The 19,992-nt window shown below is 33.4% G+C and overlaps 1 protein-coding gene across 2 annotated transcripts; it reads right to left on the bottom strand.

Annotated features, from left to right (window-relative positions):
• Nucleotides 1-705: 705 nt before the first annotated feature.
• On the bottom strand, nucleotides 706-17,648 carry LOC123540002 (extracellular serine/threonine protein CG31145-like). 2 transcript variants are annotated; one of them, XM_053526674.1, is made up of 10 exons: nucleotides 17,599-17,648; nucleotides 12,168-12,698; nucleotides 11,764-11,894; nucleotides 11,224-11,302; nucleotides 10,820-10,912; nucleotides 6,734-6,846; nucleotides 6,128-6,290; nucleotides 3,679-3,806; nucleotides 3,081-3,162; nucleotides 706-2,228 (listed from the first exon to the last, which is right to left on the bottom strand). In XM_053526674.1, exons 1-10 carry the CDS (start codon nucleotides 17,604-17,606, stop codon nucleotides 1,946-1,948), a joined length of 1,611 nt encoding a protein of 536 aa, XP_053382649.1. In that variant the 5' UTR covers nucleotides 17,607-17,648; the 3' UTR covers nucleotides 706-1,945. The 2 variants fall into 2 exon arrangements, with proteins under 2 accessions (XP_053382649.1, XP_053382650.1); XM_053526675.1 differs by having other exon boundaries at nucleotides 17,493-17,605.
• Nucleotides 17,649-19,992: the final 2,344 nt, after the last annotated feature.

Below are 19,992 nucleotides of genomic sequence, written 5' to 3'. Positions count from 1 at the left end.
ATCATGCAGTCTTCTTGCAGTTCCGTCAGAGGAAAGCATACCCGAAATTTCTATTTCATCTTTCTCTTTCATTATCCTATACATCGTTATCTTTAACTTTCTGTTACGTTTTGACTTTTTTTGATCCACATAATCCTAGACGTTCATTCTCCTCTAGATTGCAGAGAAAGATTGCAAGAGTTGAAAATGAACGACCAAGATGTGTATGAAAATTTCTTCACAGCTTACAAAAAAGTTTACTTAGATCTGTGTTCTTTTGCGGATTACAATAACTTTTAACGTGAAACAATTAATGTCTTTTGGACTTCATATGGCAACTTCTTCAATAGTGAAAGTTGTATAACTAGAGACATAATGAAGAAAACTGCCAGGAAGTGTCTTCACAATTTAGATGATGTTGTGTCTTTAAACTTTACACGAAGGCAAATTCCTACTGTGTTGGGATAGTTAATGCATAAAATAAATGCATTAAAGTCGCAGATACTTTAATCTGTAATTCCCATTAGAAAGAGACTCATTTCCTTAGATACTGGATGACAGCATTTCCAACCCTTATCATATATGATGTGGGGTATTAGAAGTATACCCGTTACATAAATGAAACAGGATTGTAAAAGAATTCTAAAACTACGCCGACGTCTAGGTGAGTAAATATGACCTCTTTATACTTTGTATACTCGAGCTCAAGAAGGAAAACTATACTACAAATCTAAAATTCTTTATTCTTTGTAAATGATAAAAATGAAAATGCTGCAAGTACATTAAAAGCAAATGCTGCAGGTACATTAAAAGCAAATGCTGCAGGTACATTAAAAGCAAATGTTGTAAGTAAAGTCTGCCAAAGAGCAAAAAACATATGTTAAAACTGCATCTCTATTTACAAAATATATTGCACGACAAAAATGTAGAATGCAGAGCCAGTTCCGTGGCAGAAAACTTAATTCAATAACATGTCTGGAAGCGTGTATTCCTTTCGGTGTAAAACTTGTCATCTGTGACAGGACAACAAATCTACTTGATGTTGCGGCGGTTTGACTTGTGTATGCATGTGTTAGTATGAATTATGCTATCACCGTGATAACAATCTTTGCACCGGAAAACGTGCATTAATACTGTTAGAACATCAGCATATGATACATATATACAGACATAAGTGTTCAGCGTTTACCATAATCAAATGGTTACATATAGAAGCGACTTGGAGTTTTGTTTTCTTAATTACATTTTATCTTCTTAAATTAATGAATTCTCTCCGTTCAAATTAGATTGTGAACAAATGTACTTTGACCATTCATACTAAACATTTAATACGCATGTGCTTCAGTAAAGGTTACATATTTGACAGTGCGCTTCATTGATTTCTCTTTATCTAACACACCTGTGTAAAACACTTGCCTTTACAAGTTTCTTTCTGCTTCTTTTGTCTTCGGTGATGTGCTATCGTTATAGTTATAGTAATGCATGCACCACAACATTTCTTTTATCACGTTTGCCTTCGTTGTCATTACTGTTCTAGTTTCCGTTTCATCAACATTAATCTAATATGTTTGTAATAATTAACAGAATTTCGCCTGTCGTATCCATAAACAAAATTCCAATTTTCTTATTTTGATCTTTTTCTATCAATTTACGTCATTTCCTTCAGTTTCCAATTCCAAGTATAATAATCTATCGCACAATTTCTTGGATTCTAAACAGTAAACGTTTCTTGCTAAACTTTTATCACTTCAAACTGATTGAAACCATCAAAGGCACTTCAAGTTTTCAAAACTGTAACAGGATGCATTTTTTTACATTTAGTTTATCTAGCAGTGTTGTTGTTTTTTAGGCATATAAAAAAGTGTTATCACATCATTTGGATATCAAAATGCTCATCCTTCAATTTTTATCAAGCAAAAAGTGTATGTCCTTAAATAAACCAATCACCAATGATAAATAAATATTTTCAGAATCTATCAAACACCACTACTTTATTCACTGGGTATTTTTCTATACACTCAGCAACTGCCTGTAAAATTTTCAACAACCGCCTGTCTAAAGCATTCAAATGTGGTTTAATTAACACTGGCGCTATAGGATCCGACTCTAAAGCTTTTTCGATTAGAACACTAAGTCTTTCAGGACCAACGTATAATTTAACGTATTTCAGCAATGTCGACTTCCGTATCAAACAACATTGACGTAAAGGCGCTAAAATGGACATGGCGTCATACGTCTGTCGCCCGAACCTGTAAATGAACAAAGTCAATATTATGTATCATCCTAATTTAGTTTATTGTTGACAAATTTAGGGGTGAATGCGAAAGAATCACTTTCTTTCGCAGTCGCCCTTCAAAATATGTTTCCGTTTACAAACACCAACAAGTTTTTTTTCAAAGATTGTTTCCAATTTCTCTTCAATATTCGATGTAAAATTCTTACACCATATTCGATTTGCTTTCTTTCTTTTTTTTCTTCATATTTTCTCGACGTTAGCAGACAAAAGTATACCTAACAGTACTCAATAGTCCTAATCAATATATTTTTGCTCCGTTTTATCAACCCCAAAAATAACGAGTCTGTCTATAGGAAATGGAGGCGGCTCAGACTGGACGTACTGGTCCAGCGGTAACACTGTCTGACTATAAAACCAGGTGTCATAGGTTCGAGCCCCCGCTCCTCCAACTCAAATTAACAACATTTGTATAAGAGTCCAATGTATAGGTTGCTTTACACCTGGCACGATAAAAAACCAGAGAAGCTTCTTGACTTGGAGAGTCTGTATCTTGCACAATCCTCCAATTAGCTTTACTAATAGTCTTATGGAAGAGTCGCCCTTACGAGTCAACGGTGGCGACTACGAATACACTTACATACAAACAAACATTCCAATAAGCTATTTTTTTTTATATTTCTCACATCTAGAAATCATTTTCAAAACTTTTCGAAACTTAAGGTAACGAACGCGTCATCAACATAATCATCTATGTTCACTTCCTATTCGTGATATACACTTTGTAGAATTTTTAAGTGTCAACATCAACTAACAGTGATGTGACACGGACATTTTAATTTCATTCAGCAAAAGCACTATTACATACCCTCTTCCATTGTCGTACATAATTGGAAACGTGTAGTTGCCAAAATCTTTGAACGTCACAAAACTATGTCTGTCCTTGTTACCTAAAAGTCATTGTACTTTGAAATACATGATATGCAATGTCAGTAAAATAAAATCTTTCCATATCGCTCATGGCACTCCTATTTACAGAAGTGATTGCAATGATTTTAAGTGACAATTTTTTATTTGCTTGAATATTTTTATATCATTTTTTGCCCCCAAGAATCATTTAAGTAGACATTAAAAATACTAAGATATTTAGTTTATTCTATTTATTTTAGCTCGATTGTGATGCAGGTTTAAAGCTTACTTGAACCACTCGCAAGACCGTTTACTGAATAGACCAGTACTGGTGTCATATTAAAGGACGTCGTGATCCCAGTGAGGCTTGAACCCACTACCCACTGACTGAGCGACCGACACCGTAACCACTTGGCCACCGCTCCCTCGGTTGCATTTCAATGCGGTGCCTGCGTTTGTTTTGTCCGTATTCCGTATTTGTTTTACATTGTCTATGTTTTTTATATGTATACACGCTTACATACTATTATTGTTCTTATTAATATATCGTCATGTACCTGATAAAAAGTCAAATGTATGTGCATCTATCATATCCAAAAGAAGTTTGCCGTTGTTGTATGGTGATTCGTATCGTATACTGTCACACAGATCATCATTCTTCTCCCAATATGCCTTGCGGTATTCGCTGCAAAGGGAAATATCTCTATGTAAATTGCGATTAATACAAGTACAGTTAGGCTTTGCTTTTATATATAACTCATGGACTGTTCAGAAAGCAGACTTTGCTTGCCACTTCGAAGCAGTGTGACACAAAATGCTCTTTCCGCTATCAAGATGTACCAGAACGAAAGAGAAACTAAGGTACATAGAAAATACAATATCTTTGTGTTCCCTTCAAATGTTTAAAAGCCAATCAAAGTTATCTGTTGTAAGAGAGTTACATTTTGAAAATGAATATGACTCAAGAAAATGATGGAAGCGGAAATAAAACACAATCTTCGACTTAGCTCTACTTATTTAAGACATATTTATTTATCTGACATAACAAAATTAAAGGATCATTTTCTGAAAAATATTGAGCCACATCTTGATCTTGGAAAAATATTTGGGACAACATTGTAAAACTAAATTGTAGGCTAAGGCGACCATGCCCTTTTCATCTCCTACAAACGATGCACTTATTACTTCTAGACTTTGAAATAGCTTACATATTTACTGCAGGCAGATTTGAGGAAAGGCTTGAATTTGTCATTGGTCAGTGAATTGAAAAGAAAATTATGTAAAATTAACGTCGCACCAACACATTTATAGGTCATAGTGCGACTTTCCAGCTTCGATGATTGAGGAAGACCTCAGTTGCCCCTACTCGCATTATTTCATCAGGGGCAGACATCTGGGTAGAACCTACGATCTTCAGAAAGCCAGCTGGATGGCTTCCTCATATGAATTATTCATCGCCCCGAGTGACACTCAAACCACATCGATGAGGGGCAAGTGATTCAAAGTCAGCGACCTTGACCACATGGCCACCGAGGCCCAAATATCAGATTATTAAATGCCCCGAGGACCAGGACAAAAATCAAAAACAAAGTATTTCACGAGGATAGATATGGGTGATAAAGCTACTGACTGAAAGAGAACAATCTCTGTTATCTATATAAATGTGTCAACGTATGAGACAAATACTTAGAACCGTGAGAAAATCAAATAAAACAATTTGAGGCCTGTTGAATGCATGTTCAACATAGATAGACAACTTTTCCATTACAATGAATTAACAGGGATAGGGTTATGATTGCATAACGGTGTTCACTCAACAATTACACTCCATAAACAGGTTGTTTCCATTGCGTAAAGATGGTTATGGGATAATCTTAAGACATGTTCATATGTTTACATATATGATGATCAAACTAGCCGATGATTCACAAAGTTGAAGTGTCATTTACAATTGCTATGGATGACTGTATTCTTTAGAAAAAACGTCAACACGTAAAACATTATTTACATATCAAATTTCCAGTTGTCGATTTAATTATTACAGTTAAGTGCAGACTCTTTAGTTATTGTTAAATAAGTGAGTAGTCTATATTTGGAGTTTGATATTGATAGAATTTTTCATGAAACTATATTTGTTTCTGAAATTTTGCTAGCCTCAAAATAGCTTTTTATGTCTCCCACCATACAGTGGTGTGGGAGACATATTGAATTACTCCAGTATGCGTGTCTGTGTGTCTGTATATCTGTCTATCACAGATCTTGTCCACACTCTAAGTCGAACACTTCTCATCCGATCTTCACCAAACATGAACAAAATGTGTCTGACCATAAGTCCTCGGCCAAGTTCGATAACCAGTCAAATCGGCCCAGGCTCTTTGGAGTTATGACCCTTAAATTTCCGAGAATTGGCCTATTTACTCTTGTCCGCACTCTAAGTCGAACATTTCTCATCCGATCTTCACCAAACTTTAACAAAATGTATTTGACTGTAATTCCTCGGCCAAGTTCGATAACTAGCCAAATCGGCCAAGACACTTCGAAATTATGACCGTTTAATTACCTAAAATCAGCCTTTTCACTCTTCAAGGGTATATTTGTAGTGAGTAAACAGTATATAAAGACTTACTATTTAGATGATAGACAGTTGTGGGAAACATGCGCTTTTCTCAAAAGCAGCTCTAGTTTATAACTTATATTCAAAGATTTGGATTTTCTATGACTTGGGGCAATGTTCATAAATTACTAAGGCCTGTGTCCCTTTTAAGTACAGCAGTACAAATATGTAACAGATAACATCGATGCCTTTTCAATCTTTGTGTGTTTGATTCAGTTTGCAAAGTCTTTCTCTATTGCAATTGGTTTAAACAATATGTATTTCCAAATATGCATTTCATATAAACATATTAATGTGATAAGATTGAGGAGTAAGCTAAAAGCCTGTATCAAAACATCTTTCCCATCTATTGCAATTGCTGTAAAATGACATACTATAATTGATTTATTCACCTGTATGAACGCCTCCATGGCTGATACCATGACTTTCTTTTAGCAATGTTTCTGGACGGTAGGTAACTTTGTACAGAAATTTCAATGATATCAGGATGTCCGCAGAATGCATGCGCACTGTCACAGTAGTAACGGCATTCACCATAGAAACACAAATTTCCAGCTTAAAATGTAGAAATACAATTCTAAACCTGTTTATCCGAAATATTGAAATTCGTTATCTCCTATATACAACTTAACGTAATAGTATCCTCAAAAATTAAAAATGATCAAGTTTAAAATATATGACCAAACTGTGACTTACTTTGACATAAACAAACGAAGATGCACTAGGACGCTGTGTTGCAAAATTAGTTAGTATCAAAATCCACACTCTTCGGTTTATGTCCCTTATTAAATCTATAAATCTATAAACAATCCAATAACAAAGTGTCTAGTGATAGTTTTTTTCAATTAAGAAAACTTCTAACAATAACCATTTTTAAAAGTAGTGGCAAATAGTTAGCATTTTTAGTAAAAAGCGATATAAACATGCCAGAATAGGAGCTGTCTACGAAGTACGCTTTTGCTTAATTTCAGTTTTAGAGGTTGCTTTAATATAAATACCTGGTGATTTAAAAAGAGTATCTTTTATTGACTTTGGCATTATTGGTTCTAGGTCAGACTTAATGTTTACTCGTCTTCCAATCGTTGGAGGCACTCGATAAAACCCAAGTGTTCTAAAACAAAACACAAATAGGTAATAGTACAAGGCATTGCATTTTTGAGCAAAGAAAAGAATAAGTTTAACAACGGGATATATTAAAGAAACGATTGCAACAAAAAAACTTAAAACCATAAACGAATTCCATCGAAAATTATTATCATCATTTCTAAATTATTATTATTATTATTATTATTATCATCATTATTATTATTATTGAGCACGTTTCAATGTCCATATACATATGCACTTTAAAAATATAAACGATTACATATGTAAAAAATCGACGATACAAAACAAATTAACTAAAGATACATATCGAAAAAGTGATATAAAGCAAAGTTTCTTTCGCAACACTTTAGTTTTTTGTACTAATATCTTAAACTTGACCTAAACAATGACATGAGTTCAGACAATCATATTGTACAAAGCATGCAGAAAGCTCGATGAAATCAATCAAAATCACCATGTCATTTTACTCAATTTACTACTCTATCCATTTTAATCTAATCAATGAAAATGAACTTTTAAGCCATTGATTTTTGTTTTAAGACAAAATCGGAACTGTTCAATGAAAAATGAAGGAAAATAACAGGATCCGTAACGGTCAACGCTCTGATCTGTAAGAAAGCACTATGACGTCAAACTGTAGTATGCCGCCCGGTTCATTAATACTAGTACTCGGAAATCGCCGCCATGGTTGAATTCTTATTCATCTGAACTCTTAGCAACTCTGACAACAAACCAAGCACTGGCTTTGAATATTTGATAAATAACACTATATTTTGTCAAACCGCTGAAGAAAAGAAAACTTTTTGAACATTGTATGAGAAAAATACGTATAGATGTACATGTAGTAGGAAGTAGAACTTAAAATATTTAATAATACTCGTATAATTTTGGTTATGGATGGGAAAATCATCATATGTAGAATGGATCGCTTGCATCGGTAATTACATAAAAACTGAAATCTCATAATTATAACTTGTCTATTATAGTAACATGTAAATGGTCATTTTCATCTTTTCAAAATGTTCTTGGATGTTTAACTCTTTTTTCGAAATATCTTAAGCGCAATGGTGTAAAATGTGAGAAAATCACGTGAGAATAATTTTCTAAATATCACTTTTAAGACTGCATTTTTAATAAAGGTTTCAGATTACGTCAATTATCCATTAAATGTGAGCGAGTTACTTTAATGAATGCCATCTATTTATTAATACATTGAGATATTAATATACAACTAAACATGCATTTGCGTAACGCGACTGTGTTGAAATCATGATAAATAATTCATTACAAATTTTCAATATGAAGCTTAAAAAGTTCCTGTTTGAAGTGCAACATTAAATTACTAGGTTCGTTTGCAAAGTGGTGTAATAAGAAGTGTTTTTTTTACTAGTTAGTGTATTGGCATGTCTAATATTAATACGTAGATAGTTTAGGAGCATGTATTCAAAGATCCGGCTGCCATATCTCTGGAGAAATTAATGTCTTTTGATCTTCGTTTCCTATTTGGCATGTACAATTCTATCTTGTCACTAACACATGCTAGAGAATAATCATGCAGGTCATTGTATGTGTGGACAAGTATGCTTATTTCTCGAGCAGCCAAAAATCTCCTTCAGTTTAGTGATAATATGAATATCAGGCTTTAGTGAAAAACAATATGAGCTGTTGTGTTCTGGACATCTTACAGTTTGGTCAAGATGGAGTTGTGGATATTTTTCTGTTCTTTTTCTTTCGGGTTGTGGGATTATAGGCCATATTGCGACATTCAAGATTTTTTTAGGAGTGGAAGAAGACCCAAGGTGCCCCTCCTGGCATTAGTCCGTCAGAGACGGGCACCTGCTTAGAACCACCAACTTCTGTAAGCCAGGAGCATGGCTTCCTCACATAAAGAAGTCTACGTCGGAAGCGGAGTTCGAGCTAACATCGGTGAGTGGCAAATGATTTGAATTCAGTGTTCGAACTGTTTTCGAACGGCGTATTACAGAAGTAGTATAGCCTGTAGGTAACAAAGGGAAAATTCATGTTTAAAAGGTATAGTCTCACGTGACCTATAAATGCGCAAGTACGCATATCCTGCTCGACATAAGGTTTACACAATTGCCTATTACAATCAGGTTGAAATGTGTGTATCTCTTTAATCTTGAGCAAAAGTCTAAAAAACAAGCTTATTGACATACATATTTTATTTTACAATATTATAGATCAAATGTTTATTTATAACTGTGGGAAGTTTAATTAGAATAAACATAGTTGAAAAATTTCTTATCATAATTGTAATTTTTTCCTTGGACTCCCATTATGAAAACGTACATGTGTGAGGTCCAAATATTTCAAATCAGTCTAGCAAAAAATCTTGCCCACGATCTTTTCTTTTTATATGCCGAATATTCCAAGTATATTCTTAAGTTCTACAGTGTAGAAATTGATCGATCCGAACGTGCAGAAATACAATAATGTCGAGTGAAACTTTCTGCACACAGACTGCGACCCTTAGAATGATAAATAGTTACGGAAACGAATTACAGTAAACCTCGCTTATAAGGAACAGCTTGGGACCTCTAAAAATTGTTCCTTATAACCGAGGTTCCCTATATCCGTATAGCGAACTAATTCCTTGTAACCGATGTTTGTATAACGAACACAATTTGTACAGCGAACACTATTTGACTGACGTTTGAAAAGGGCACCGGGTCGACCATGAATCGTTATGTGAGAAAGTTGTGAGTCTAGTACCGGTCCTATCCTACAGAGATTGAAATAGTGTTGAAACACGGCGTTTAAACCTAAACTAAGCCAAAATCGGTAAGAATGACGTGATTTGTGTTTATTTTTTGTCGGCTATTTCTATCTTCTTTTTTAGGAGAGCACTACATTATGATTATAAGATATGTTGCAGCCCTTACCTTGCTCGACAGCATTTTATGTGAATAGGCGTCAATACTAATATAAAATAAATGTTCAAATAATTAATACAAAATGTTAAATTAGCCTACCAATTCAAATCAAGTAGGGTGTTTATAACATACAGTACATTACGACTAGACAACGGCGCCCTACAAACGGACTAAAATGTAAATTAAATCTATAGTTTTGCTATTGTCCATTTTAGCACCTGCTATAATTTTTACAATTGAAAATTGGGTACACTGGGCTGTTTGTCATTGTTAATCACGCGTAATTAACATATTTATTTAGGATAGTATGACATGACCGTGTCCACGACTGATTTTCGTTCACTATTGTTAACATGAAATACCTAATGCATGTAGCTCTCAAACATAATCTCTAGTAAATGTAAGTTAATTATGATATTATTTATTTCTTTTTATCATATCCGTGAAATAACAAACTAAAGACTATAGACATGAAATAATATGTGTTTATTCATGTGCATAAAAGCGTGAGAAAGTGCCGACGTTACTCTGACGTCATCAGCGATTCTCCTGTTTATTTCCAGTTTTCAATAATTTTATTATTTATGTCTGTTCGCCATAACCGAAGTGTTTTCTATTGAATTTCGAACTTTGGGACTAGAAAAAGTGTTCCTTATAACCGGGTGTTCCTTATAACCGAGTTCCCTATAACCGAGGATTTTTACATTGAATAAAGAAGGAATTAGATCGGGGAATTGAAAACTGTTCCTTATAACCGAGTGTTCCTTATATCCGAGTTCCTTATAAGTGAGGTTTACTGTATACGTAAATTAATTAATATCAGATCAGATCAATAATGGCGCAAATGGCGCAATCATTATTACTGTGGGAAATCGGAGTGTCAGCGCGTTCTGACGTTGGCGTCATGCAGCATTATGGCAGTTGAATATGTGCTTATCATTTACATATCAATTTTCAAATAAATATGGCATTGATAATAAGAACAGCAATACAGATGATAAATATTTGTAATAATTATAAGTTTATGGAAAAAATGATAAATAAAAATACCAAGATAAAAAAAGAAGCAAATGAATAACGTACTTGTCAAGTTGAAATGCAGCTATTTCAGCTATGTGCCTTTCTAGATCATCAAAAATATATCGATTCTCATCGGCTTCTACCTCTCTGGGGTATCTGAAATGATAAATTATGTTTGACTTATTAACAGCATTAGATAATTCAACAAGATCTGTCAAACTTAATGCAGCGACAAATAATGTTGCTTTTACATTTAGGTTTATTTCACAGGGAATGATTACACAATAGGGAAACTTTTCTGTATAAGAAATATCAAAAATATGTATAATAAAGACACAAAATAAATTTTGTAAATGCCAAAGTACCATCACTGTGAAATGATACATATAAACAAAATAAATTAAATGATTTTTATTCAGCCGTTCATAAAACTCTCCAAGAAAAATGACATAAATTAGTTTACTAACCTCATAAACTTGATAACTGCTCTTCCCTCATTGCTAAATCTTACATTGATTTTTAGCTGAGTGCCGCCATCATTTTCCTCTGAAAAATATGTGTTTGAACGTAATACCACTTGATATGAATTACTTTAGCAAACCTCTCAGCTAAAATAGCTTTTTCTAAAACCAAAATTTACACAATTTATATCCATTTACCTGATTTTTGCTCTCTTAGACGACGCATATTATGTCAAATTGTGTATTTATAGCTTTTATCAATTATATAAAACCTATTTTCCTGTCAGGGTATTACTTAAAACTAGGTACCAGGATCGAACTATCGGCCTTCCGTACAGTCAACTGGATGGGGTAACCTTTTCTGTTAAAACACAAATATCGATATGTACCTGTCCTTAAATAGGTCACACTCTATCTAAATATGGCGCTACTGTTTATTGAAGCATCTATGATTTGGTAAAAGTTCACGTCGACCAAAACAGCAAATTGATCATTGGGTATTACTTGAATTATTTGAAATAAATCCATTTAACTACATTTCCTTACCTCCTTCTATCATAGGTAGTGTTGCCATGTCTATAAGCATTCCATACATGTTTGGGTCATCTGGGTCGTACAAAGAAAACTGACGAATGTTTCTGTGAAATAACTCCCATGCTGGCATTTTACCACTAGAACTGTGAACATATAAATGCATAGTAATCTATATGCCATTTTCCGTTTTTTTTTAAAGTCCTATGTCTAGGAGCGGTCTAAAGAAAAATGCAATCAGATAAGCTAATGCTTGTATTAGTTGACATTATTGACAATAAATAAATAACTTTCATTCATATAAGGTGGTGTTGTAAACTTTTCAACAAACATCAAAAGTAATAATTCATTACAATATATTGATACAAGAAAGTGTTGTCGTACATTATTTTATATTTTTTGCATTTTAAAGTATCTACCGATTAATTTGAGCATATCCGGGTAGAATCCTTGCTTTATGTTTGGCAGTGGCGCCTAACCGTCTTGTTATATCATGTAGACTGCTGTTCCAAAAATAATTGGAAAAGAACGAATAGTTGTTTGCCATCTTTAACTTCTCAATCATTCTATCGACTGCTTCATCTTTCATTACAACTAAGGCGTCTTTTGCAGATTTTACATCCTTATCTTCGGGAAATACTTGATCACCGTCTCCAGACGACTTTTTATTTAGTTCTTTCTCTGCGTCATCAAACATTCTCAGATTCTTTGCATTGTCATCCTTGCTGTACGTTTTGCGAACTTCTGGTAATCTCTTTGAACTAGAGTCACTATTTTTATTATAAACTCTTCCATTCAGATTAAATGTTGTTGCAGAACTTCTTCGATGAAAGAAATGTAGAAGAGACATATTTATCAAGGTGAATATCACAACCATTGGGAGTGCAACAAGGACAATTGTCCGTCCTATTCTTTGTACCCTCTTCATACATATCAGCTTTTCTTCTTTACTAAATACAAATGTATAGATAATCAATGTAGGAAAATATGTTGTTTTGATGAATATAACGTCACGACACAATTATATATGTAGGTCATGCTTTTGATTGCAGAGGAAGACCCCATGTACACTTCTGTGCATAATTTCACACATGCGCTGGTACCTGGGAAGAACCACCGACTTACCGTAAGCCAGTTGGATGACTTCCTCACAGGACCGAATTCCACACTCCAAGAAACGTTCCAAACCAACAGCGGTGAGAGGCAATTGGACAGTGCCGAGCGTAGTTAAGGGTTTTGAAGGTACTGTGTCATATGACAAGCTTTATATTTTATATGAGGGGAGTTGGCACCAATATTGAACCACCAACTTTCCATACTCCAGCTAGAGGTGTTTTTCATGAGACGCAATTCAACAAGTCGACAAGTGACTTACATTCAGTGATCTTAACCGCTTATGAATACCATGCAGCTGGCTTATAGATTTTCGGTGGTCCAACACAGATGTCCATCGATGCCTAAAATAATGCCTGGAGGTGCAACCGGAGTCATATTCCACTATTAAAAACATGAAAGGTCGCCTTATGACCTACATTTTGTCAGTGTAACTTTAAAACAAACATAAAAATACGTATCAACATCTCTATCTCTTTTTATTCATTGAATAAAAAACGATAAGAATGTACTGACTGTCCAGACAATATATCATTCAAAATATGTGCATTCTGTAACATATACAAATGTATGAATACGAACAATTATTATTCCAATCGGTAGCTATATAGATACACATAATTGATTATTAGAAAGATGATGATAAAAGCACAAGAATAACGTTAAGAATCCTTAAATACCTACTTTTCCTTAATTTAACTCAAAATTCCATAATTAATCTACATTGCTAGAAATCACCAGCAAATGATACAGGTATAATATTTTAATGTCCTAGGTATGTATTACCAAAATGACATGTTTTAATTAAATAAGTAGGCCCTATTCATTTATGACCTTCAAAGTTTCAGTATTATTTAGTTACAAAAATCTAAACGTATGAACTATTACTATTTACATATTTCTCGCCTAAAAAGATCAGTATATAAAACCTTAGATGAATGGTATTTCTAATCTATCAAAATCCAGTAAAATGGAAAATTTTATTTAAAATTTTCAAATTAAAGTTAAAAGCTGTAAATAATATGAGTTTCACCGTCAAACAAATAGGCTTTCACAAAATTGTGCTTGTTTGTGTATTGTTTTTTTATGAAGATGTACTTCTCATGTCTGGTATATGTCTTTACATGCGTATGGATACGAATTTAATATATGTCCCTTCATATACCTGACAACAACTTTAGAATAAGTTAATGCTTTGATTGGCATTTCTTCACCTGTAAATATATCATAGGAACTCGAAAGTAAAAGCCCTAGCTAGTAACAACATTTACGTTACAAATTACTCTTATGACTTAAAACAACTATCAAATAGTTATTATATATGAATAGTAGTTTAAACAATTTCTCAGAAAGTAACGAAACTATATCATTGTTATAGTAGTTTGCATATTTTTAGAACTTATTTTTTTTTTCTAAAAACCAGGGCTACTATTTCTATTTTTTTTTAAGGGAGTTCTAAAGTTTAATGGGATGCCTAGATCTAAAGAGAGTAACAACAACTGTAAAATAATCCCAAAACTGGTCAAAAAAAGGGATTTTTTTAGTTCCCAACACTTTCTTCGGATTCACATAAGCTTTTGCTGCACCCGGACCTGCAGGCACTCAACATTCATATTAAATGTCTGTAAATATAGACCGCTTCTAAAACACACGAAATGCAATGAAAGCCTGTCTGTGAGTAGCTTGATATTGTGTATTTAACAGACATATAACATTTTTTACCTTTTTCATTCATGATGTACGTTGGTGTAATATATAATACTTTAGTATTTGCTTAAATAGTCAGAAATATGTCCCAAATTGATTTTAAATCTTGGGCAAAACACATGTTGTCCCTATAATGTTTGCATAATCTAATTAAATGTCCTTTTCAGCGTTTAACATGTCATAGACTGATTCAACTGGGTAAATATAAACGCATTCAAATAAAGGAAAGTCACATTTCATACATAATTGGAGTGAAACCTGTTCCACTAAATCAATTCACAGTTGTACAGTATACAATGTCACATAATGTTCTCATTGACAAAGAATTGCATTGCCATGGTCTTTCCAACTAAATTAACTGTGTATTGTTATATTCCCACACTATATACAAGAAAAATCGTTAAAGCTATCAGATGAAATGTTCTTCAGTGGTATATGGAATCTTTTGATATAAATTATTTTTATCTAATCTACATTGACTTCTGTAGAATCAGACATCTTGGAGGAAGGATTTATTTTTCTGATGTTCGCTGTCAGTGTTCGCGAAAATAGATACTCGCAAAATTGATTTTATCCATATAAACGGTTACATGTGTATATACAAGTTTCAAGAAAGTTATATATCGCAAATATTTATCCCCCAAAACCAATTCTTATTCTAAATAATGCAAACTTTTAGACTCGCGAAAATATATGATTTTACAATGCATACAATAAATAAGCCACTTCTGTTACCGACGACTAATACTGCTTGTGTTATAGTCAAAACTAACAAAAAACCGTTTATATATAAGTTCAATGCAAACAACATGTCCAAAGTAAGGAGCGGAGCAAATACTTTCTTTGACTACGCATATCAATTTATTCTATGTAGGCTACATAGTAGATGTATTTGTTTCTGCTATGCGGTGCCGCAGAAACGATGAATGTTTTATATTTGATCTGGATAATTAAAATATATAAATAACTGACCAATAAAGTATAAACAATATCATGTAACAAAGATGACATTGCTATCTTTTACGGATATTTCGAAGTTAACATGCATAGGGTATATTTTTACTCACTGTCAACAGGCTGTTTGCAGTTATACGATCTGCTAAGGGGACGTCTGTGGCTGAGTGGTTAAGGCCGCTGACTTCGGTTCACTTGCTCTTCGAAACTTCGATTTGGGAGTAGAATTTTTCATGTAAGGAAGTCAAAGTTCATAATTCTGCACAGATGCACGCCCATGCTTGAAAATGCCCCAGGGGCATGCTGAGTCTTCCTCTACCATCAAAAGCTAATAATGATGCCATATGTCCTACACTGTGTTGATACTACTCAACAAAAGCAAGACAAAAGATAAAAATTATATTTGGCTGGTTAATCAGAAGGTAAGGTTATATTTACATCACACTTAGGAACAGAATTTATACCTAAGGTCTCAGTTTTCAAATTTGAAGGTATCATAACTTCTTTGACCTGCAAACGTGGTGAAGACAGCATACAAACTGATTTTTTTCCACAAACTTAAAAGTACTGAATACTTATTTACACACCTGGCAAAAAGATATCCGAAAATTAGTCACCATACTGTTTGTTCTACATGTTATAAATAAAGTAAAAACCTATCAAAAACACAAGCGCGAACTTGTCCTGTTAAAGAGTCAACTGTTTCCAGGTTGACATAAGTCATGTTTTAGTTATGAAACAATTTTTGTCCACTACAGAAAACAATTATACTCTGTATGTGAAACATTCTGATTTAAGTCATCTCCAATTAATGCTACGCACATTAGATCTGAGGACAGGCTTCACCAATCAGAGCCTTGCTTTCAACATTTTGAAAGTGAAAGTAGAAGTTTAGAAAAAATGATATTTAACCTGGGATTCCAGTTTTTGATATGTCAAGTATGGGTCTATAATTCTAATAAGTAAGCTCATATAAACACACGAGAATTAGGTGTTTTTCCTATTTTTCCATTCAAAACTGAAAAGCGTTTGTAAGGGAAATCGGAGGTTATAAAGCTGTATATTCAACCATCGACAATTACGTGTTTTTCTGTGGTGTATTGGTCAAGTACACAGGAAAATATCTATTGCCGCAGCGGTACGGGTTCGATTCCCGACTGGGGCGTGATTTTTTTCTTTTTTAAAGATAGTTAAGAAACAAAATTTCATGTTCTTATGTTCATTATATGACGAAACCTTTATTCTAAAGAAAAAATATTTAAGCTAAAATCTGAGTCCAGTCCCTTTTAGCCAAACGCTAGTTGAAACGAGTCGCATGACTGGTTCAAATAAAAACAGATTGGTGGCTATTGCAATATTGGAAATCCGATTATACAGAAGATGAATTTGGATGATCTAACTTTTAGGAAGATCGAGAACTTTAGTGAGATTGTATATGAAATATATGTGCTGATTTAGGAAAACAATACATTAGATCTATAATATTTGTGCTTGCTAAAGAAAATAATTATATTTTAGATGTAAACTAAAGGAAACAATGCTATTGTCTTGTCTAAAGTGAACATGTATATTTTGCATTTAAAATATGTGTTTACTAGAAACAATCAAACCTGGATTAGCTATTTATTTTTTCTATTATCCTGAACTTCTGTCCTACAACCTTATATCAGCCCCTACTTATAAGAAATTTGGATGCCCTAACTTTGTTAGTACTGACGAAGTTTACAATTTACCCCCATCTAAACACGACGTTTATCAATTACAAATGTAACTCCATTATATGAGCTGTCAGCATAAAACTCCTATTTAAGGTGAAATGTTGAAAGCGATAGCGAGTGAAAAGCTTTCTCATTTGCATATCAGGAAGCTCTAATGATACAACATAATGACAGAAGTAATTGTCAACAGATCTTATTCAAACAACTATCAAAGAGAGCTTTAAATTACTTATATGTTATTATACAACATACCTCTAAGGTTGTAGTTTTAATTAATTTCAGATCATATCTGGACTCAATTAAACAAGAACGTCCAGTAAATACTAGGTTTAAAAAGTAACAGTATTTTCCAACTTACAATTTCATAATCACGTGCTGGCATATCCTTCGTCATGTACCCACTTTTATAATATTTCTATAATGGTTGCATATGTTACAAAATATATGAATCAATTTTCTTTAATAGTATGTTAATTGACTGTTATGCATATTAAACATATTGAAAGCTTACAACATGTATCAGAATGTTGTATCAGAAAATACAGCTTTTGTTGTGACTAATTTACAAGATCAATTCACAGCTGTTCATCAACGTTGCTATATCTTTTAAAACATCACGTGTAAATAAAGTTTGTTACTTTTGAAAAAAAACTTCATGTATTCATTGAATTGTTTGACGTAGAAGTATAGGACAATAACAAAAGAAGTATATCCCACAATAAATACTTGTCACGTTCATTTTTTGTCCTCTCAAATCTGTCTTGATGAGTTATATACCTTTTGAAATATTTTGAACATAACGGGTTAAAATTGCAGAGGTTCATATTGAAAATATAAGTTTTGTGTCACTTTCAAAAACACTGAAGTACTTGTCTAAGGAATCTCCAATGGTTAGCGGGTTACCGAAACAAATATGTGGATGTTTCTTATAGGTATTTTGCGACTTTTTTCAAATAGGTTGAAGTATTAAGACCAGTAAATGTTCCATTTGATAATAGTTGACAGTATTTTGACATTGTATTTGTTTGGTAAAATCTGAAAATTATAAGCAAAAAGTGCCAGATAAATTACTTATTCGGGTATCACCAGCCTTTATTCGAGCTTGTGTGGTGTTGTAAAATGAAATCGGTTTAAAATGAAAAAGTTACAAGCATTTCATTAATCAATCAAAATGAAAGTTTTGTTCCTTTGACAACTTCCGAACTGAAATATGTATGATACTAATTTTAACTGTATTTTCTAAATTAGGAAATTGTTTTTTTTTTTCTTCTTTTCTTGGAAAAAAATATTTTTTCAGAAAATTTTAAACTCAAAATTCTGTCCGAATAAGCGTTTGCTTAATCAATATTTTTCAGGGTCATAAACACTAAAGTGGCTACCTCCATTGTCAGTCATTTTCTTAAGTTCCAAACTGTCATATCTTACCTGTTATTGGCCTGATCTGAACTATTTGTTTCGGTGATATACGGAAATCTAAACACTAGCATTTTTATGAACTTAACTTATGGTTAGGCATTCCTGGCTCAGACTGTGGTTCTCAGACATAAAAAATGTCAACGATTCATTTAATAAATGAAATACTTGGACGCAAGCAGAGAGTAGGTGCGTTACATTAATTTTGTAGCACAGCCTTTTGCTTCTGGTGAAACCAAAACAATTTTAGAAACACAGCGACGTCCAGATGAGTAAATAAGTTCTCTTTATACGTTGTTTGGAGTTTTACTCGAGTTCAAAGGGAAAGCTGTAATAAAGTCTTTATTCTTTGTAAATGATAAAATACGATCTGATTGAAAGTAAAAAATCGTATTTGCACTCTTGTTAAATATGGCAGTTTTGTTTATCTGCAAACTTCTGATATAGATAAGGATATAGATTCTAGGTTATCACTCTTCTATAAGATTCATCATGATCTGGTTGCTATCCCAATCATAGATTACCTGACCCCAATAACCCGTTGTGTCCGCTATGGCCATTCCCCAAGTTATAGGTTAATTACTGCAACCACTGACTGTTACAAGTTTTTCTTATTTTCCGACAACAGTGTACCATTGGAACCAACTTCCCCCAGTGTCGCCCGCCTCCCTACCCTAGAGCAGTTCATTGCTACAGTTTGCAGCCTTGAACATGTCTCGCCCTAGTTATCCTGCAAACTCATGTTTTAACCATTTTATATCACCAAAGTTACTTTTAGTTTCTTCCACTCTAAATATTTATCACTATATTCTTTCTCTTATTGATTTTGACGGGCAAAAACGTCTACGTTCCCACAAGGGGTTTGATGTCAACGGCAGATAGATAGATAGATAGATAGATGCACTTCTGCCGTTGGATTGGGTTATTTTCAATCAGTTCAGATTGACTGAATTTTACTGCTGAACACTAAGTGGTCCTTTAACGTATGATGATAGTTAATAGCTTTTATGTCCCTTTTCTTGTGCAATGATTAATATAACGTCATTCATACTTAAATATAAAAAAATCAAACCGCTGTAACATTCAGCTGTTTTTCCTAATTATCTCCCCAGTTTACATAGAAATGTTGTACTGAAGTGTCCTGTTACGTCGATTATGCATGCTACATTTATATCGTGCACTATCTTTTGTATGTATACATTCATTTTTTTCAGAGCATGCTTTTAACTGAGTGAAGTAACCATTTTGAGAAGATGTATGATAATTGATAAATAATATAATCCATCTCATTGTATTATGGTCACCGCTGAGCACTTAGCAGTCATATAACTAATGCTAA

Source organism: Mercenaria mercenaria, chromosome 16, assembly GCF_021730395.1.
Source record: "Mercenaria mercenaria strain notata chromosome 16, MADL_Memer_1, whole genome shotgun sequence".
In the NCBI taxonomy this organism is placed as follows: Eukaryota; Metazoa; Mollusca; class Bivalvia; order Venerida; family Veneridae; genus Mercenaria; species Mercenaria mercenaria.
Note: the sequence above shows the minus strand (reverse complement) of the source record. Positions and strands in the feature narration are given on the sequence as shown.

Coding starts and splice junctions, on each gene's coding strand:
- LOC123540002 (XM_053526674.1), bottom strand. Junction 10,913..11,223: donor GCAGTTATCAAGTTTATGAG/GTTAGTAAACTA, acceptor TTATCATTTCAG/ATACCCCAGAGAGGTAGAAG. Junction 3,807..6,127: donor CCATGGAGGCGTTCATACAG/GTGAATAAATCA, acceptor TTCCCTTTGCAG/CGAATACCGCAAGGCATATT.